The 21,941-nt window shown below is 42.4% G+C and overlaps 2 protein-coding genes across 5 annotated transcripts in view; one reads left to right on the top strand and one right to left on the bottom strand.

The window, feature by feature from the left end:
* Positions 1–844: 844 nt before the first annotated feature.
* On the bottom strand, positions 845–21,540 carry LOC112675459 (translation initiation factor IF-2-like). Of its 3 annotated transcripts, XR_003145890.3 has the most exons (5): positions 20,158–21,393; positions 9,589–9,755; positions 9,116–9,223; positions 2,127–2,397; positions 845–1,234 (listed from the first exon to the last, which is right to left on the bottom strand). XR_003145890.3 is itself a non-coding variant. In XM_049104233.1 (2 exons), the coding sequence occupies exon 1, from the start codon at positions 21,538–21,540 to the stop codon at positions 20,908–20,910; it is 633 nt and encodes a 210-aa protein (XP_048960190.1). In that variant the 3' UTR covers positions 8,593–9,223; positions 20,158–20,907. The 3 variants fall into 3 exon arrangements, 2 of the variants coding, with proteins under 2 accessions (XP_048960190.1, XP_048960191.1); XM_049104233.1 differs by lacking the exons at positions 845–1,234; positions 2,127–2,397; positions 9,589–9,755 and having other exon boundaries at positions 8,593–9,223; positions 20,158–21,540; XM_049104234.1 differs by lacking the exons at positions 845–1,234; positions 2,127–2,397; positions 9,116–9,223 and having other exon boundaries at positions 9,247–9,755; positions 20,158–21,540.
* Positions 21,428–21,941, top strand: part of MAPK6 (mitogen-activated protein kinase 6) — a 36,202-nt gene continuing 35,688 nt past the window's right edge. Inside the window, exon 1 of one of the 2 annotated variants that reach the window (XM_025472773.3) lies at positions 21,428–21,590. The gene's annotated coding sequence lies outside the window, so the exon portion shown is untranslated. The remainder of the gene's footprint in view (positions 21,591–21,941) is intronic. The other variant, XM_035708800.2, reaches the window with a different exon arrangement.

Below are 21,941 nucleotides of genomic sequence, written 5' to 3' on the forward strand. Positions count from 1 at the left end.
TTTCTGAGATAGTAATTTCTAGACAGGATCCTTTCCCTCTAAGAAGGACATTATTGGGAAGGGGGTGCAGTCAGTTAATTGTCTAACTTTTGGTTTCAACTCCGGTCACAATCTCAGGGTCGTGAGATCAAGCTCCTTATAGGGCTCTGTGCTGAGTGTGGAGCCTGCTTAAGATGCTCTCTCTCTCTCCCTCTGCACCTCCCCAACCCCCTGTTCATGTACACATACTCTCTCTCTAAAGCAAAAGAAGAAGAACAACAATAACTACATTATTGGGACCACTAACAAAATTTGAATGAGTTCTGAGGATTAGACAGTAACATAGATCAATGTTAAATTCCTGATTTTGGTAGTTCTCCTGAGCTTATCTAGATGAAGGTTCTCCTTAGGAACACACTGGAAGTATTTGGAATGACAGGGCATTTTCACAATTTAGGCTCCACAGGAAGAAGACTCTGAGTCAGAGTTTAGCATCCAGGATGTTTATTAGGGAGTGCTTTCAGTATTGACACCTGTGGAAGGGAAGAGACGGAAACAGGTTTGGACGGGAGGAAAAGCAAGCTATGTATAAGGGAGGCCCAGCAGCCTCAATTAACCCCATGAGGAGCTCTGGAGCTGAAGTGGCCCTTTATGATTGTCCCACACCAGGCTGAAAAGGCTGGGCTTTAAATTTAGGCCTTGATCAGGCCTGGGCTGTTTCCCAAGGGGCGTGAGCTTTGAGGAAGCAGCTCTCCACCCCAGTAGGAGCTGGTAAGTGAAGGCTGTCTGCTGACAGTTCTCCAAGTAGCCTGGACAAGAAGTCTTTTTTTTTAAATAATTTTTATTTATTTATGATAGTCACAGAGAGAGAGAGAGAGGCAGAGACAGAAGCAGGCTCCATGCACCGGGAGCCCGACGTGGGATTCGATCCGGGGTCTCCAGGATCGCGCCCTGGGCCAAAGGCAGGCGCTAAACCGCTGCGCCACCCAGGGATCCCTGGACAAGAAGTCTTGCAAAAGGAAATCTCAGTGGCTCATCTCCATGTTCATTCACTGTTACGCTCTGGTTACATTCCCTTTGTTACTTCATCATTTTTGTTGAGGAGTAGCTTCTCCGGGTTTCTGATAAGCCTCTCCCTCTGGGAAAACTTAGAAGAGGAAGGCTTGTAGGACAAGTCTATAGCCCTCTGCTGCTACTGGTCTCAGGGAGTTACAGGATTTTTCCTTTAGTGCCTGAGGTTCTTGGTCATGCCGCTCTGAAGAATGAAGAGGTAGATCAGATGAAGAGTGGTGGGCAGCAAAGCAAAGTTTATTGAGTGATAGTAAAGTTTATTTTCTTATTTTTATTATTTTTTAAAGACTTCACTTATTTATTAGAGAGAGAGAGAGAGAGCAAAAGCAGGGGAAAGGGGCAGAGGGAGAGGGAGAAGCATACTCCCTGCTAAGCAGAGAGCCTGATGCGGGGCTCCATCCCAGGACCCTGGGATCATGACCAGAGCTGAAGGCAGATGCCTAACTGACTGAGCCACCTAGGCACCCCAGTAAAGTTTACTGAATGATAGGGTACAAAACTCCCAAAGTGAGAGGGGACCTTAGAGGGCTGCCAATGGAGTTTCTACATCTAGGGGTTTTTATGGGCTTGTGGATGGGCTGTTTTCATCTGATTAATGCTCCATGCATCTGTCATCCAATCAGGTTTTTGTCATTTATCTATCACATGGGAAAGAGTGGAGGGCTCCTTCCAGGGTGGAAGGAAATTCTCTTAAAGGTGTTTTCCTCTTAGGGTGGGGACCCTTGTCCCTGCCTGCCTTTCATCAATATCCTTCCCTATCCTTATTGTATAACAGCAAACCTAACTCCTGATGATGACCAGGATAAATACTCCCGCCAAGATTGTTCCTCTACTTACAGCCCTCTTGTTCCTGAATGCTAGGAGCCCAAAGTGCCCAGGCAGCAGTTGTAGCTAGTATATCAAAGTGACTTTTGCTGTCCCATCTGGTAGAACTATTCCTTTTTTTAGGAACCAGGTCCTCTGACCCTGTGGAGTCCAGAATAGCAGGAACAGGAAGCATAAGTTCCCCAAGGGGCCATTGGAAGTGATGATAAGCAGGACCACTCCTACTTCCATATTTTGCCTCATAGACTCACATTTCTTCCTGTTGGGTACACAGCACCATATGAAGATCTTTTATTCAGTAGGTTTAATGTATCCTGGAAGATGCCAGTCAGAGCATTTCATCTGAGCTAGTACTTCAGCTGTGCCTTCAGCAAGGCATTCCAATGCTCCATCAGGCCAGAGGTTTCGGAGCGCTGCAATAAGTGATAGGACCAGTAGATAACAGTGTCATAGTTTCACTCTCACACCTTTTTTTGCTGTAAGTTGGGTTCCTTGGTCTAATTCAATGTTATGGGAGGTCTTCTGCTGGTGGAGAAAACATTGTGTTAGCCCAGGGAAATGCCCAAAGGTGAGACATTTAAACCCTCACCCCAAGTATATATTTATCCTGTCATGATGGATTACTGGCCCTTTCAAGGTAGAAATGTCCCGAAGTAGTAAACTTGCCACCAATTGTCTAGTTGGTCTCCTTGAAGAATGGTGCTCTATCAAGAGCTCAGGATCAATCTTTTGCTGTCAGATTGAACATCTGGCAGTGGCAATAGCTACATGAGTCCTGATAAGTACGAACCCATGCTATTGGCCCAGAATAACCTCAATCTTTGTCACTGTGGCCACTTAATTCACGTATCCATTGTGCCAGTTATGGTGTGGTCAGTGACAGAAGCAGAATCAACTGGTTGAGTCATTTTACACATGTGGGATTTATATTTGCCCATCTGCCATTTTGCTTTCTTTCATATATGCCATGTCTGTTTTGTTCCTTTATTACTATATTATTGCCTTCTTTCATGCTAAAAAGATATTTCTCAATATACCATTTTAATTCCTTTGTCATTTCTCTATTTATTTAGTGCATATGTATCTATCTTTTGAGTTATTTTTTTAGTGGTTGCTTGGGGTATTACTAACATCTTAATTTATAACAACCCAGTTCAGATTAATCCCAACTTATTTATTTTTAAGATTTTATTTATTTATTTATTAATGAGAGATACAGAGAGAGAGAGAGAGAGAGAGAGAGGTAGAGACATAGGCAGAGGGAGAAGTAGGCTTCATGCAGGAAGCCGGATGTGGGACTCGATCCAGGGACTCCAGGATCATGCCCTGAGCCAAAGGCAGACGCTCAACTGCAGAGCCACCCAGGCATCCCAGATTAATCCCAATTTAATTTCCATAGTATATAAGGACTTTGCTCCCAAATATTCCATTCCTTTCACCCTTTTTGTTTTCTTTTGCTTATACAGACTGAGTAGCACCCTCATTGGCTGCCCATCTATTTTTCAGCAAGTGATACCATGTTTTATTAACTATTTCCATAACTCTCTGTAGGTCAGGTACTCATGGTTGCTACTTTGATCTTGCCACTCATTATCATAATTGCATCCACATGATTTCTGATAGTTGCGTGATGCCATCTGGCTCAATTATTTCTGGGTTATATTTCCTCCATTGCTAATGAAGAGCTCAGTTTTACAACAGCTTCCCCTACCATAAGGTCCAGCCTTAAAAAAAAAGCCACCACTAGACTTCACAGTGATTCTGGTGTTATTTACCAACACATTCTTTTTCCTTTGGTGGACACTACTCCAGATCCTTCTGTGGAACAGTCGTCTGGTGGGTTTTCTGATCTTACATAATATATGCACACCAGCACTCACACTTCCCTAAACCCTTTTTCAAAATTGAGATAACATGAATATACATAAAATTCTCCATTTTGAAGTACACAACAGTGGTTTTTAGTATGTTCACAAGGTTGTACAGCCACTACAATAATCAGTTTTAGAATATTTCATCACACCAAAACGTAACACTGTGCCAGTTAGCAATCAATCCTCATTGTCCCCTACTGACAGCCCCTGGCAACCACTCATTTACTCTATGTCACTATGGATTTGCCTCTTTTGACATGTCTTATGAATAGAATCATAAATGTGGCCTTTTATGTCTGCCTGCTTCCACTTAGCATAATGTTTTCAAAGTTTATCCATGTTGTAGCATGGATATACTACATGCTACTATATACATACTACTATATACATGTAGTATATAAATATACTACATTTATACTACTTATAAAAAAGGAGTCCCTCCTTTTTTATAACTGAATAGTATTCCATAGTATAGATATAGCATGTTTTATTTATCTCTTCATCAGTTGATGGACATTTGGGTTGTTTCCATCTTTTAGCTATTATAAATAATGTTGCTATAGATTTTTGTATACAAGTTTTTGTGGGGACATATGTTTTAATTCTCTTGAGTATACCTAGGGTTGGAATTCCTGGGCTAAATAGTAACTTTATGTTTAACTATTTCAGCAGTTGTCACTGTTTTCTCAACTTGCTGCATCATTCTACATTTCTACTAGCAACATATGATGGCTTCAATTTCCCCACATCCTCACCAACATTTGTTATTTTCCATTTTTTAAATTATAGTCATTCTTTTGGGACTGAGTGGTGTCTCACTGTGGGTTTTTAAAAAGAATTATTTATTTATTTATTTATTTATTTGAGAGCTCACCTGCATGCAAGCAGGGGGAGGGACAGAGGGAGAAGGAGAGAGAGAGAATCCCAAGCAGACCTGGTGCCAAGAAGAGCCTGATATGGGGTTTGATCCCAGGACATTGAGATCATGACCTGAACCCAAATCAAGATTTGGATGTTCAACTGACTGAGCCACTCACATCTTCTCACTGTGGTTTTGATTTACATTTAATTAAAGACCACTGAGGTTGAAGAACATATTTTCATGTGCTTCTTGTCCATTTGTGTATCTTCTTTGGAGAGATCCCTATTAAAATTCTTTCCCTAACACAGATGTAGGGAAATGATGGGACACCTGCACCCCAATGTTCATAGCAGTAATGTCCACAATAGCCAAAGTGTGGAAGGAGCCACAATGTCCTTTGACAGATGCATGGATAAAAAAGATGTGGTACATATATACACTGGAATATGACTCAGCCATCAGAAAGGATGAATACCTATAATTTACATCATTATGGATGGAACTGGAGGGTATTATGCTGAGCGAAATTAGTCAATTGGAGAAGGACAATCATCATATGGTTTCGCTCATATGTGGAATATAAGAAATAGTGAAAGGGACCATAACAGAAGGAGGGAAAAACTGAGTGAGGAAAAATTAGAGAGGAAGACAAACCATGAGAGACTCCTGACTTTGGGAAACAAAGGGTTACAGAAGGGGAGGTGGGTGGGAGTATGAGGTAACTGGATGACAGGGATGAAGGAAGGCACATGATATGATGAGCACTGGGTGTTATACTATATATTGGCAAATTGAATTTAAAAAAGGAATTGGGTTATTTCTCTTATTATTGAGTAAAGATATAGTTATACAGATATATATTCTGGATATTAGACTCTTATCAGATATATGATTTGCAAATAATTTCTCTTATTCTGTAGACTGTCTTTTCACTTTCTTGATGATATTCTTTGAAGCACAAAGGCTTTTAATTTTGATGAAATCCAAATTACCTATTTTTCTTTGGTTGGCTATGTTTTTGATGCCATGTCAATGAAACTGTTCCTAATCCAAGATCACAGTTACTTAATTTTTTCTAGAATTTTATTAATTTAGGTCTATAATTCATCTTGAGTCAACTTTTGTTTACTGTGTGAGATAAAAGCCCAACCACATTCTTTTGCATAGGGATATCTAGTTGCCCAAAACAATTTGTTAAAAAAAACTATTCTTTCCTCAAGAATAGTTTTGGAACTCTTGTTGAAAATCTGTTGCAGGGACGCTTGCGTGGCTCAGTGGTTGAGCATCTGCCTTTGGCTCAAGGCATAATCCCAGGACTCTGGGATCGAGTCCCGCATCAGGCTTCCTGCATGAAGCCTGCTTCTCCCTCTGCCTGTGTCTCTGCCTCTCTCTCTCTCTGTCTCTCATGAATGAATGAATGAATGAATGAATGAATGAATAAATAAATAAATCTTAAAAAAAAAGAAAATCTGTTGCATATAAACATATAGGCTTGTTTGTGGACTCAATTCTATTCTCTTGAGCTGTATGGCTTATCTTTATGCCAACTGTTTGTAGTAAGTTTTGAAACTAAAAATTGAGTCCTCTACTTTGTTCTTTCTGAAGACTGTTTTAGCTCTTCAGGATCTGCTTGTTCATTTCAGCAAAAAAGCCAGCAGAATTTTGAAAGGGATTGCATTGAATCTATAGATCAGTTTGGAGAATATTGCCATTTTAACAACAGCAAGTCTTCCAATAAATGAACTTGGAATATCTTTTCATTTACTTAGGTTTTCTTTAATTTCTTTCAACAATGTTTAATCTTCAGCGTATAGGTTTTATTAAATTTACCCCTCCCTCTTTCCCTCCCTTTTTTTTTTTAAACTTCAGTGTAGAAGTCTTGTTATTAAATTCACTCCTAGGTGTTTTATTATTTTTTAATTTCTTTTAACATTTTATTTTTATTTTTTTAAGATTTTTTTTATTTATTCATAGACACACACACACACACACACACACACACACACACAGAGGCAGAGACACAGGCAGAGGGAGAAGCAGGCTCCATGCAGGGAGCCTGACATGGGACTCGATCCTGGGTCTCCAGGATCACGCCCAGGGCTGCAGGCGGCGCTAAACCGCTGCGCCACTGGGGCTGCCTTTCTTTTAACATTTTAATCCTTTCCTCTACCACCTGCCAAAACATTTATGGTATTTTGACTTCACCTAGCATGGGCCATCACTTTTACCATGTTTCAAAGAAGCCATCTTTTTTTTTAATTAATTTATTTATTAATGAGAGACGGGGGGCGGGGGGCAGAGGCACAGGAAGAGGGAGAAGCAGCCTCCATGCAGGGAGCCCAAAGTGGGACTCAATCCCAGGTCTCCAGGATCAGGCCCTGGGCCGAAGGCGATGCTAAACCGCTGAGCCACCCAGGCTGCCCAAAGAAGCCATCTTAATAGCAAGTTTGCACCATTTCCTGGAGGCTTTATCAGGGTGTGAATTTTGTGCTTTGGGAGAGCACACTCAAATTGCTATCTAATCTCATGTTCTATCCCCCCTTAATCAAGTGTTCCCCTACCTCCTGCAGTCTGTGCTGGTTAGATCTTTTTGCTCCTTTGAGGTCTGGTTTCTTGCTTCCCTTATCATGCCTAGCATGCCCCCAGCTGGGTTATGCTGTCCTTTAACCCTAGTTATAGATTTAGTGAATAGGAGGATAGGTAGGGGCAGGTCCTGAGGGGTTACATGTTGTCTTGCTGAGAGGCCTTGGCATTGTTTCGAGCAAAGGGAATGTGTGGGGAAAGGAAGGGAACTCACTTTTGCAGACTCAGGGTCAATGAAAATCTGGGAACTCAAGATTTTGGGGAGCACCCACTCAGATGTACCCATTCCATGTGCCAGGGCCTTATTTTTTCCCAACCACAGTGCTGTCTCTAGCATAGGTGACCTTGTTTAGTTGGTAGATTAACCTTTGAAGCTTGGCTACATGATGATTTAGCTCGATCTGGTCCTCAGCTTTCTCTGTCATTCTACTGCAGGTTAGGAGAGCCTCTTGCTATGAAAGAGACCTTCCAGCTCTCACGCTTGGCTTTCAGCTGACTGCTAGTCAGTGTATCAGCTTTTTTATTTCTTTGCCTGAAGTTTTAATGGAGCTAAACAATAACCATTCAATCCCCTTATAGTTACTCTTTCCTCCACATAGTACACCAGCTAATACATTCTCTTTCACTGGTATACTATCCCAGTTCACCACTATTGAAAGTCTTAATAACTGGACTACTACCTTGTGGCAGGGACTATCTGTACTCCATCTATCACCAATGGCGAGGTTCTCCTACTAGCTGAGTGGTGATCAACATCCAAAACTCCATTTTATTATTTGCTTTCTCAGACCTCTCCTGGCTCCATTTGCAGTGGTTTGGGTTTCCTAGGAAGCAGACTCTGAGGTGGACTTGAGTGTTCAGGATAATTATTAGGGAGAGCTCTTGGGATCAACATCTGTGGATGGGAGGGGAAGCAAACAGGATTGGGCAGAGGTAGAAGTTGATCTGAGATGCAGGTTGATAGCCTCAGCTACCCCCACTGGGAGCTCTTGAGTGGAAATGGCCTACTAAGAGGTCTTGAACGACATAAAAATAGCCAGTCCTTTCTATCCTTGCCATGATCAGTCACTGAATTTGGGCCACCTGGGAAAGGGGCATCTCCTTGGGCAAGGTGGCCCTCTGCAGATGAAGCAAACCCTGAAGGAAATGACAGCTGACAGCTGTGTGCTGACCATAGCCCTCACAGCAGGGCAACAAGTCCTTCCTTGAAGGGCATCTAATCCATGCATCTTAATGTCTGCCACAGATACCATGTCAGGTTACTCTCAAATTGTCCGGGTCAGGAAAAAAAAACATTATGCATACAACTTTTCTGTAAGTTTAAAATACAAATATATATATATATATATATATATTTTTTTTTTTTAAGATTTTATTTATTTATTCATGAGAGACACAGAGAGAGAGGCAGAGACACAGGCAGAGGGAGAAGCAGGCTCCTTGCAGGGAGCCCAATGTGGGACTCCATCCCGGGTCTCCAGGATCACACCCTGGGCTGCAGGCGGTGCTAAACCGCTGTGTCACCGGGGCTGCCTACAAATATATTTTTTTTAATGAACATACTTATATAAATTAAATATGACTAAAGAAATACCTAAAAAAGAACCTCTTATTGCTGAAACAAAGAAAGAGGAATAACCAATTAACCTAAATAAAAACATAACAACAAAAATAAAAACAAAAACAAAAACAAGAAAGGGGAGTGATGTTGAAAGACAAAAATTCATTTGAATGAGTAAAACACGGATCACCAGAAAAGCTGGTGGGAAATAAGGCTGAAAGGCAAGTTGAGGCTTCATCCTTGCTGACACAACATACCTGGGAGTAGGGCAAGAACATAAAATGCCTGTTTCACCACAGCTAGCCTGGCCTTTAATTTCACCTCACCTCTTCTGAGTAGGTAAAGTATTTTCCAGATTACCTTCAATAGTTACTGTTTCCTATTTTCCTCTTCCCTTTGTTCCCTCCCTCTTCAAGGCCATCATGGAACTTGGAATGGTGAGATGTGTCTTTGCTCAGCTTCCCCAAACTGAAATGAAAATTATTTTTAGGATGAATCTCTGAGTCACAGAGGGAGGAGGGAAAGAACCATTTTAATCTCTTCCTTTCCCCTCCTTCATAACCTGCTGTACAGCTAAATCATTCTAAAATTTTGTCTTTTTGCCCTCTTCCCAACAATCATTTGCCTTTTCTTTTTTCTTTGGAAACAGTATCTATCAATCTTCATCAGAAGCTTCTAATATGGAGGAGATTTGTCTTTGCTGAATGGACCACAGGCTAAATTAAAGGAGATTGCCCTAAGCTACTTTCGTGTAAGTAAATTTATTGATTGTAATACTGATGGGATCTGAGGGGTTGTATATAGTTACTCCTCATTTCATTCTTTCACTGTACCTTCTGCTGCACCTCTGCTGGGCTTTCCCTTCTGTCTCTCCTAGCATGAGTAGTAGAAGGCATTCTTGCTTTCTGTGGGGAGATGCAGGCACAGATTGTGTTCTGGCCATCTACCTTTGCAGCAACATGCTTGAACATGTCTCATGTTTCAGTATTTGACCACATTTCTTTGAGAGAGAAATAAGCATGGAAACGGTGAACGTTGCACTTTTTAAGAAGTTTCTGCTAACATACACACACAAAAAACCAATGATTAAAAAAAAACCCTTATCCAATTAAGTTACCAAGAAAGTGGGGAGAAAGTTCTATCTTAGCATCTGTGGAATGAATTGAATGAAAAAAGAAAGAGCTGGCTTAACTTCAGGAGACCATGCTTTAAGCCCGGCAAGCTTCTGGATGAAAATATGAATAACACCCCTTACTTACGCAGTTGGTCAGCATTTTCAGAGTGTTCTCACACACACTGTCTCAGGTGATCCTTGGAACAATACTGCAGGCATTATTGATACCATTAAAAAATAATTAAAGTATTTGCCTGAAGCCCAACAACTAATAAATGGCAGAACTAGGGCCAGTACCCAGGTCTGCTCTCTACTATTGGTGTCAGGAGTCTTCTGATTTCAGAGTGGAGCCCTCAAGAATAGCTGTTGGGGGACTTGTCTGATTTAAAACTTTCAGGGACTGCTTGGAAGCAGGCTCATAAAAAAAAAAAAAAAAAAAAAAAAAGTCACTGGGCTGTGATGTCCTTAAGATCTCCAGAGTAGTAAATACCAAGCAGATAGATCTAAATTGAAGAAAAGATAAATTGCATGAAGCTATGTGAGTGGACAGAAGCATGGCAAATGAGTTTCATTCTGCACTAATTTTGGATAATGTATTTAGGATTGTCTGAAGCATACTTAAAAGAAGATGAGCTTGGAGCTATGTTTTATTTCAAGAAAAAGAACCACGAAGGGCACCTGGCTGGCTCAGTCAGTAGAGCCTGCAACTCTTGATCTCAGGGTCATGAGTTTGAACCCCACATTGGGCGTGGAGCTTACTTAAAAAAAAAAAAAAAGAAAGAAGATTACAGGTTATTGTTAATGGTTTCTTAAGGTCATATAAAAATGTTGGTCTTGTTGCTAAGAATGTGGAAAATAAAACTGAAAGCATAGTTTTATCCTGCATTTGACAAAATTATAATGAAGCTATACCCAGAATCATGCACTGAATTCTGCCTCAAAGGTTGAAAGAAAAGAGCCTAATAGATACATGAGGTCATAGTAAAGGACAACTAAAATAATCAAAAATATTCCCAAGAAGAAAGTTACTTTAAAAAAAAAAAAAAAAGAAAGTTACTTTTAAAAAAGTATTAAATAAGTGGATATTTGGAGGAAATCCTTAGCTTTCTAAAGTTTATGTCATAGAGAGCAATTACAATGTTCAAAAACATTTCATTTTCAACAAACATTTATCAAGAAATCATTATATTCAGGCCCTACACTCAATGCTAAAGTTTACAATGAATAAAACACAGAAATTCACAACCATTGCCAGAGAATACCAGACTGGATGGATCTTTAGTCCAAATGAGCACAGCTTTTGTTCTATTCTTAGTGGATTAGCATTCAGTTTTTGTACACAGTCTCTTGGGTTTGGTAGGTGTGTGCCGGTTGCCAGAAACCAATCAACCCTGGTGAACCTGCAGTCAAGTTCTTCGAGCTACAGATCTGAAGGTTTGGATTCCTCATACCATCGAGAGTTTAAAGTGAAGATATTTCATTAATTAATTCATTCATAGACAGTGTGCCATAGGTGAGCAAGGGGAGGGGCAGAGGAAGATTTATCTTAATCTTAGAATCTTACGCAGGCTTCACACTTAAGGAGCCCTATGTCACGATCCTGAGATCATGACCAGAGCCAAAATCAAGAGTCAGATGCTTAATTGACTGAGCCACCCAGGCGCCCTATGAAGTTATTACTTTTAATAATCTTCTCATTAATGTTTGGTTGTTTACCTGGTTTTACAGACAGCATCCTTCTCTGTGGTTAGCATTTGTGAGCTAGGAAGGTACATACAGCCCCTGCATGACCAAGATATATTCCCAAAAGTTGACTTCTAACTTAGTTGTTTGAAACTGAAAATGCATTTTCCCCCAGAGAAACAATGTGATAAACCTGGCTTAGGTTCCCAGGCCCACTTCTAGGAGCCCATTAGCACATATGCAACTCTATGAGAGGATGAGAACTGTGACCACAACATTGTTTCTATGGGGAAAATGTGCCCCAGGAGCACAACAAGATCTTCCTTCCTCCCGGACTTCCAACCTCCATGAGTAATGAAGCCTGGGTGTTTACTACAGGAAATACAGCTCCTAGTGTGGGTGGCTGGGCTCTGCATCAGCCTTATCCACTGGGCAGAGATAGTCTCTCACCTCTCCTGCCCTAAGCCTGACAGTGAGGGGAGTCGGGAAAGGTGGTGGTGGTGGGATCTTTCCCCAACTGATTTTTTTTAGAATAGGGCTCTTGGGATTCCACTGAGGGGTTCACAGCCAGATACATAATTTCTGGGGCCCCTTCTTCAAAAAGGAAAAAAAATGTAGCTAAAGGTACTAAAACAGAAAGCTTTTTTTTTTTTCCTTTCTTCTGGTCTCTCTCTCTCAACTTGTCCTAGTGTTTTCTTTTTAAATAGACAACTATTTGATATCATTCCAAGAATTAGCATGCATTTCATAATTAATTTTTATATTGTACAATGCCTCCTTGAAATATAAGAGCATTTAACTCCCCCGTGAAATCACCAAAATGACGCAATTTGTTTTTTTTGTTTTTTGTTTTTTTAAAAGATTTTATTTATTTATTCATGAGAGACAGAGAGAGAGAGACACACACAGGCAGGCTCCATGCAAGGAGCCTGATGTGGGACTCCATCCCGGTCTCCAGGATCACGCCCTGGGCCAAAGGCGGCGCTAAACCGCTAACCTGCTAAGCCACTTGGGCTGCCCACAATTTCTGTTTTGTAGTTCATATATGTATATGTTTTCTTCTTACCAGAGCAGGGGGAACACTGCAGAAAAGTAACTTAACCATTATTATTTCACTTCCTGATACACACACATTCCACCAATACTGTCTGCCTTTGCCTTACTGAGGAGTGAAAAAGGACTGAAAGGAAATGAAAATGTTTTCAGCATAAGTAGTTGGCTAATGCAGGGAAGAAACACAAGAAAGAAAGAATACGATAGGATTCCTTATTTTTGTGTGTGTGCTTCTTAGAATGCTATTGCCTTCTTTCTGAGTTCAAAGCAAGTTCTGGTTTCAATGGAAAGCAAGGTCTTTTAGAGCTATCAGCACTACTCAGCTGTAAGCATAACACACCTTGAACTTAATTGCTTGGTTTTGCTGCACACCATCCAGCATGTTGTGCATCTACCAGAATTCTGTGCTCACAGGACCCTGAGAATGCTATTTGTGAATGGGTCGGCGAGGAACAGCAGGATGTGCATATTGTGTCTTCTCTTGCTCACACGCACATTCCATTGTCTCATCAACTGCACTATGAAACATGAGTTCAAAGATAAAATTATTAGGAATTTAAACCAAGCATCGAGTCTTTCTGAATATGGGGTCCTGTATAATGCTCTGAGTATGGGAACGGGGCGGATGGCTGTGACAGCCTAGAGTTGGGCATTTACAAAGATAGAGCTACCCAGGGTGCACAGATGGATCTTAGACCTTCTGAGGGCCTGGGCATTTTTTCCTTCAGGATACCACACCTAGGGTATTGTTAGAGACTGTGATGGCTTTAGTCAAAACCCCAGAGGTGGACGCTGACCTCTAAAGGATGATGACATTTTCAGAAAAGGGTGTTCTAGTAGTGGCAACTACTGGGTGGCAAAATATTAGTCAAATAGAAGGTGAGAGGATTGTGGAAGGCAGACTTACTAAACCATATTAGAAACTAGTTGATAACTTAAGTACTCAGAATCATCAATGTAAACAAATCTTCTGCACAAGTTTACTTAGAGTTACAGATAGTGATTACCTTCTTCTCCAAGTGTCAGATAGCTTGTCTCTTTTGGAGCGCAAAAGGGAAGGGAATGACCTTGTATAGTGAAAGCTGCTTTGTCCCCACAGTTCAAAATATTTATCACTCCCTGTGGATAGGCTGAAGGACATCATATCTATTCTTTCCTTTTATTTACAGTGATCATGTGTCAGAAGCCTGGGCTGTTCTCAAAATTACTCCAATAGGTATTTCCCAGTACATTTAAGTGTTAAGTTACATAACCATTATTCAAGACGTGTACAGATTTTTGTTTCTGAAAGCAATTTTATTACACAAAAAGCCTGGCTTTGTCTAAAAAATTTAAGTAGCTTACTGCAGCTTTTCTACAAAATCCCATTTATCATAGCCTGAGAGAATGATATGATGTTTATATAAAGTGTTTACCTGTAATAGGCTACTTGGTGGGAATTTGATAAATGATACCATTACCATTCTCCCAAGGGTCAAGCTCTTTGTTGTCCCATCAAGTTAAATGTGGGATCTCTGCCTTTCATTTATAGGTGTCTCCCACTGCAAAAAAGCATTGAACTGATCTCTCTTAATGAACTTTACATACAACTTCAATTGATTTTGACTGAAAACATTCTCTTCATCATCTATTTATTTATTTAGATTTTATTTATTTAGATTTTATTTATTTATTCATGAGAGACAGAGAGAAAGAGAGAGAGAGGCAGAGACATAGGCAGAGGGAGAAGCAGGCTCCCTGTGAAGAGTTGGATGTGGGACTCGATTCCAGGACCCCGGGATCATGACCTGAGCCAAAGGTAGATGCTCAACTACTGAGCCAGAGCCACCCAGGCATCCCCATCATCTTTTTAAATTTAAATTTATTGTGCAGCCTGGATAGCTCGGTGGTTTAGCGCTGCCTTCAGCCCAGGGCCTGATCCTGGAGACCAGGGATTGAGTCCCACGTGAGGCTCCTTGCATGGAGCCTGCTTCTCCCTCTGCCTGTGTCTCTGCCTCTCTCTCTGTGTGTGTGTCTCTCATGAATAAATAAATCTTTAAAAAAAAATAAATTTAAATTTATTTACTTGAGAGACAGCACATGCACGGGGTGGGGGAGGGGCGGAGGGAGGGAACCATTATAAACAGACTCCCTGCTGAGAATGAAGCTAGATGTGGAGCTCCATCTCATGACCCATGAGATCATGACCTCTGCTGAAACCAAGATTGGATACTTAACTGAGTCACTCAGGTGCCCCCTCCATAATTTTTTTAAAAGATTATTTTAGAGAGAGAGAGACAGATCAAGAGCATGCTTGTGCATGTGCACAGGGGAAGGAACAAAGAGAGAGAATCTCAGGTAGACTCCCTGTTTAGCTCAGAGCTGGATGCAGGACCTGATCCCACAATCCATGAGACCATGACCTGAACTGAAACCAAGAGTTGGCTGCCTAACCAAGCCATTTATGAAGAGGGACTTCACCAGGGACTTGGAAAGGAAAGAATAGATATGATGTTCCTGGTGAAGTCCCTCTTCATAATTTTTAAATGCAGTTGATGCTCATTATTCACAAATTCTGTGTGCAAATTTGAACACTTGTTTCAATTTATTTGTCCCAAAGAGTATGTGCTGTAAACTAGATGTCAATCCATTAAGAACACAAGAAAAGCAAAATCGGCAGTCATCATTTTCAGTCATTTATGGACATGCACAGAGTGGTGAAAAATTAGTTGCCCTATGTGTGTGATCCCATTGAGGTTGAACAAGGCTGTACTCTGCCTTCTTGTCCTAACTCTCATGCTATAAACAAGTGTCTCTTCCATGGTCTCTTTAGTGCCATGTGTTTTGCATTTTTTTTCTTCTTTGTTGTGATTTAGCTGTTTAGAATGGCCTCCAAGCATAATACTGATGTGCTGGCGAGTGTCCCTTAGTGTAAGAAAGGTGTGATATGCCTTCTAGAGAAAATATGTTAGATAATCCTCATTTAATATGAGTTATAGTGCTTTTGGCAACAAGTTAAATGTTAACAAATCAACATATATATTAAATTAGGTGTCTTTAAACAGAAATACCCATAAAACAAAATTATATATTGACTGATTGACACAAATGTTGTGGCCAGAGGCTTGCAGGAACCTAATCCTGTATTTCCCCCAGGAGCAATGGCTCAGCAGTCACTAATTCAGTGTTCTTGGTGACTTTATAGAACAAAGCCACTATGAACAAAGAATCAACTGTACATTGGCAATGAACTTCTTCAATGGAAAGTTATTTACAAATCAAATTACAATATGTTCTTTTAGAAACCATGTCTAAGAGAGCAATCATTTTAAATAAAGAGTATAAACATAGGGATCCCTGGGTGGCGCAGCGGTTTGGCGCCTGCCTTTGGCCCAGGGTGCAATCCTGGAGACCCAGGATCGAATCCCACATCGGGCTCCCGGTGCATGGGGCCTGCTTCTCCCTCTGCCTGTGTCTCTGCCTCTCTCTCTCTCTGTGACTATCATAAATTAAAAAAAAAAGAAAAAAAAAAAAGAAAAGAAAAGAGTATAAACATAGACACATAAAAGCTTTAAGTTAGAGAAGACCTTGGATGTTATCACCTCTCTGCAGGCCCCTTGACCTCCCATTAATTCCTTTTATAGCATCCCTGACAGGTGGCCATTGTTTTCTGATTGAATGCTTCCAGTGATGTGGAGCTCACTTCACCAGGAAGTCCTGTCTACTGTGGCTCAGTTCCAATATTCAAAACTGTCCTTTCTTATGCTGAGCCAAGATCTTCCTCTTGGAAGTTGCCCTCCTGATGGTTTAGATCTGAACTCCAGAGCAACATGGAATAAATCTACTTGCTCCTTGTAAGAACCCTTTATCAGATCTCTTTCCTGCAGGTTAAGTAGACTCAATTCTCTTCAGAGTATAAGATTTCCACACTATTCCTGGATGTCTTTTCCAAATGAATCCTAATTTGTTATGTATGGTAGCACTTTTTATGTGGTACCTATATTGCAACACATAAGTTCAGAAATCCTGAGCTCAACAGCACAGGTCTGGTACCCCTGTGCCTTGACTGCTGTTTTACTTTAACACAGTTTACATTATGTTAGTTTTTTATTGGTTGCTTGCACTGCATGAGTATCTGTAACTTACTGTCACAATAGCAGGTCAAGCTGAATCTCCCAAATTGTAGCCCTTTTCAAATGATCTCTCTGAACAAAGATACAACACTTACTATAGTAAGATACTGTAGTTACATTTAACATTAATGTCATCTCTTATTTTTTTTAAAGATTTATTTATTTATTCATGATAGAGAGAAAGAGAGAGAGAGGCAGAGATACAGGAGGAGGGAGAAGCAGGCTCCATGCCGGGAGCCCGACGTGGGACTCGATCCCAGGACTCCAGGATCACGCCCTGGGCCAAAGGCAGGCGCTAAACCGCTGAGCCACCCAGGGATCCCCTAATGTCATCTCTTAAAAAAACAACAACAACAACATGATTTTGAGTAATTCAGTCATCTATAATTTGATTTGAGTTCTTAAATTTGGTATCCTAACTCAAAACATTGACAAAAATATTACTCAGGACTGGCCAAAAGGGAAAAAAAAATCTGTATTGCTTTTTTTTGAGAACTTAAGACCTCAAGAATTATATCACTCCATTATTCAGCACTGTTTGAATTAACCTCTCTGTAACAATATAAAGTCATATCTCTTCATCTCATCCAGAAGGTGTCTTGACTTTTTTACTTGTTCAGTAATGTAATAATTCTATCAAGAAAGGAAGTGGTATTTCTCTTTTTTAAAAAAGATTTTATTTATTTATTTGAAAGAGACAGAGAGCTCAAGCAGGGGAAGGGGCAGAAGAAGAGGGAGAGGGACAAGCAGACTCCCTGCCTAGTGTGGAGACTCCTGCTGGGCTTGATCCCAGGACCCTGAGATCATGACCTGAGCTGAAGTCAGACACTCAACCGACTGAGCTACTCATATGCCCCAGGAAGTGGTATTTTTTGGTAATGATTTACTTGAAAACAATCCACGACTCCTATTAACAGTTACATTTTCCCTAACACATTGTGTTCAATGATTTATACTGTAAAATTTCCAGGGACTGGCATCAAGCTTAGCAGTCTGTATTTTTAAAATCTGTTTTTCTCTGCACCTTGCAAATAACGATATTTACAATTATCTTAACAGGAAGATAGTAATCAAACTGTAAAAAGATAAAACAAGGGGATCCCTGGGTGGCGCAGCGGTTTAGCACCTGCCTTTGGCCCAGGGCGCGATCCTGGAGACCTGGGATCGAATCCCACATTGGGCTCCCGGTGCATGGAGCCTGCTTCTCCCTCTGCCTGTGTCTCTGCCTCTCTCTCTGTGACTATCATAAATTAAAAAAAAAACAAACAAGATAAAACAAGTAGCCTAATGAGGAAATTTAAACTCAAGCAAGTGAAGTGGGAGCTACTAGGTGACTCCAGAATCACCCCATGATCATCTAAGCATTCAGCGAGACCAGCTGGTTTTGCCCCAAGAATATCACTTGTATTGTCATCCCTTTCCTATGCTCACTAGAGACGCATTCTCTCCCTTTCTTTTTCTCTCATGCTTAAACCAGAGTTTGGATTGGGTTTTCCATCACTTTGACAGAATTCTGATTTACTCAGGATAGGGCAGCTCTTAGAGGACACCAGAGTATTGTTATCAGATTAAGGATGCAGAGCAGAAAAAAACAATGGATTCTCCTACCCTCTCCCTGTCTCCAATTTCTTGTTCATCTAACCTCCCTTTCCCCTATATGCCAGAATCATCAGTCTGAAATACCAGTTATATCATCTCAATGCATCTCTTACTGCCTTTAGCATAAATCCAAATGTTTTGGCATCCAATCAAGGCCTTCTCAGTCTGGTGCTAACCTGCTTTTATCTCCCTAGGCCTTGTCCAATTTCTTCCATTTCCAAAGTGTGCCTGGCACATTCATGCTTTTGTGTGTCATGTGGGACTTGAAATCAAGACCCTGGGATTAAGACCTGAGCTAAGATCAAGAGTCAGATGCTTAACTGACTGAGCCATCCAAGTGCTCTGTCTTTGTACGTTCTGCTCTCTCATTCAGAAATTCCTTTCCTGATCCTTCCGGATGGAATCAAGCCCAGCTCAGATATTTTTTCTTTCAGTTGAATCTTTCTTGATGTTCTCATTAATTGTTCTTTCCAATAAGAGCAGATAAGTTCCATTCCTGCTCTGAAAGCACTCATCTCATGCTACTTTATGGAGTATATCCAACTCCACTTTATGGAGTTGATCCTCTCCTGCATTACTCCACTATAAAAGTGGCTTTCAGAGTCTTTTAACAATAGCATAGTTTGTAGCAATAATGGGTGATAAGTAGAAATACATTTTACATTGTTACCCACTTGGCACATTTGTATATACCTTATTTCCTCAGTTTTAAGAACTACTTCTTCTATGTTACTATTTCTGAAAGCAGGATGTAGCAATAGAGTATCATTTTGATAAGAGTTTTCACTTTTTTTTGTTTTCTCTTTAACAGTACACAAAATAATGATGTCTCATAATTAATGACATTTCAGATTTGCTGAAACATAGTACATAATGGAAACAAAAGTTTCACAAAACAGTATTTACCCTTTATTGTGGACAATGCTCTCTAGTTTTTTGCTCTATTTCATTAAGAAAAAAAAATGCAGGTCATAATCCACCAAAATGAGTTCACTATTCACTACTGGATCCTAACTTGTAGTTTGGAAAAACTACCGAGAATTGAAAGTACTGCCACACAATAGGATTAAGAACGAAGATTGACTACATTAGCATGACTTTACAACTCCACCGTTTGCATAAACATGACTTTAATTCCAAGAAATTCTTGCCCAAGAAAATGAAATTGCAAATAACTTAATTGCAGTTTCAGGAACTTCCTCAAAGTCTATTTATTTGAACAACAGACTCCTGACTAACGTAGCCTTCAACAGGGTAAACAGCCTGCTCCTCAACATGATTACTCTTGGGTTTATCTTTATTTATTTATTTATTTATTATTTTTTTATGATAGTCACAGAGGGGGGGGGGGCGGGGCAGAGACACAGGCAGAGGGAGAAGCAGGCTCCATGCACCGGGAGCCCGACGTGGGATCCGATCCCAGGTCTCCAGGATCGCGCCCTGGGCCAAAGGCAGGCGCCAAACCGCTCCGCCACCCAGGGATCCCTACTCTTGGGTTTATTATCAAACTCTTTACTCTTCTAGGCTTGCTTCAAAACTCTTCCCTCTCCGTAATCACCTTAAGTGATTATATCACAAATTTGGTCCAATCTCAATCATGCTTTCAGTGAAGGACTAGTCTTAAATCAGATTGCCCTGAATCTTATAACTATTCTACACTTGACCTCCCTCTTTGAGGTGCTACAGAGACTCTTGTCAACACAGTGGTGTCACTTGCTGTTTTAAGCAATAAACATAGCTTTGTTTGACCAAGTTTCCTTTGGTGGTCTCTGCTGGAAATCAGGAGCTGATACTACATTATAAGCTCTCAAGGGAAAAAGCAGTATTTATTTTCCTCCTACCTCCTCCTGATGATGAACATTGATGGACAAGGAAGGAAAGATGTCTTAGGAATCAGAGTATTCTATAGCAGGGGCAGGAGGGATGTATAGTTGGGTCACAGGTAAGGAGCTCTTGTTGCAGAGAGGCTGCATCCACAAACTAGGAATGCTGCAGTTGGACCCGGCATCCCCTTTCTCTTGTTTTTATCTGCTCACCATCTCCTCTTCATACCTGGTACTCGGATGGTATTGTTTTAAATATAAAAAAATAGAAAACTTTCAAGTTCCATCCCAACCACTTAACTTGAAGTTACTATGTAATCTTTAAAGTGGTCATATGCCTCAAGCTTGAAGCTTGAAGATATGCTAATAATGGATAAGGGATGGTCAAACGTTTGGTTCTCATCAGAAACGATTAAGTCATTGAAAAAAATATGCTGACCCGCGTCTCTAATTTAATACCTATATAAATTTCCCGTAAACACTGGAAAGGCACCTTGGACCTAATAAGCCGTGGTAAATAAGTTTGCTTTCATCCAAGTGGTCCCAAGAAGGCATCAATCCACATTCTCCACCGCATCTCACAGTACACCCCTTCCCAAATTCTTTGATTCAGGCCTAGTCCCAGAGCTCAGCAATAAGCCAGGTGTTCTCCTCCTTCCTGCTTTTGCTCTCACAGTTCCCTCCGCAAGAACACCCTCCCCCTCGCCTCCTCCGGTTATTATATGGGCGCCTTCTGAAGAGCTGAAAGGTCACCCGTGGCGACCTCACTTAGAAGCCTTCCTCCGTATCCTCAGGCAGAATTAATGACCCTCTTAGCATCTGGCCTCTAACAGCGTTTGCCTTGTACTTCGGCTGTTGCCTTCTAGCCAATCCATCTTCAGGCCCAGCCTTTCTTGTTCCCAGCCCATCCCTGGGCTCCTGGACGAAGGCTCGTTCCTCTTGGGGCGCCCAGGGGCTTGCCCGCCTTAGGCGCGCGGGAAACGCCCCCAAGGAGGCTGGTCGCTTTGCGCAGTAGTGCTGGGGCCAAGGCAGGGCAAAGAGGGCCCCTGGGCCCACCTCCCCGCCAGCCGCCAGCCGCCAGCCGCCAGCCCCCAGCGCAGCCCACCCGAGGCGGCTGGCGAGACCGCGTGCCTCTCCCGCCGCCCCCGCAGCGCGCCGAGCCCAGTCACCAGCGTTGGAAATTCCGGCGCGTGCAGGCGCTCGGGGCCGGGCGGGGGCGGGGGCGGGGGCGGGGGAACCCGTGGAGTGAGCCTGTGACGCGAGGGGGCGTGGCTCGCGGAGACCCCGCCCCCTCTCCCTCGCCCTCTCTCGCGGGTCGGGGTTACATGGCGGCGACTGCGGCAAAGCGAGAGCCTCGGAGACGCCGCTGCCGCCAGCACAGCCGGAGACCTGAGCCGACATTGGGGGCTGTCCGCGGGCCCCGCACTCCCTCGATGAGCCGGAGAAGTCCCGTGAGTGTGTGTGTGTACGTGTGCGGGGCGCGCCGGTGGGGCGGCTCGGGAGGGCGCCGCGGCGGGCCCGGCGGCGGCGGCGGCGGCGGCGGCGGCGGCGGAGGAGCCGGCTCCCTCCTCCATTGTGTGTGACCCTCCGGCGGCCGCCGCTCAACAAAGGCGCTTTTGTTCCGTCCCCGGCCCGCCCGTCCGCCCGCCCGCCCGCCGGCCCGCCCGCTCGGGCCTGGCCGGCGCGTCCCCGCGCGGGCGGGCGGCGGGCCGGGGTCCCCGCGTGGGGCCGGCGGAGCGGCCGGCGCGCCCCTCCCACCCGGCACGCCCCTCGCCGGCCGCCGGGCCGGGCCGCGCCCGCCG

This window comes from Canis lupus, chromosome 30 (assembly GCF_003254725.2).
Source record: "Canis lupus dingo isolate Sandy chromosome 30, ASM325472v2, whole genome shotgun sequence".
NCBI classification, from domain to species: domain Eukaryota; kingdom Metazoa; phylum Chordata; class Mammalia; order Carnivora; family Canidae; genus Canis; species Canis lupus.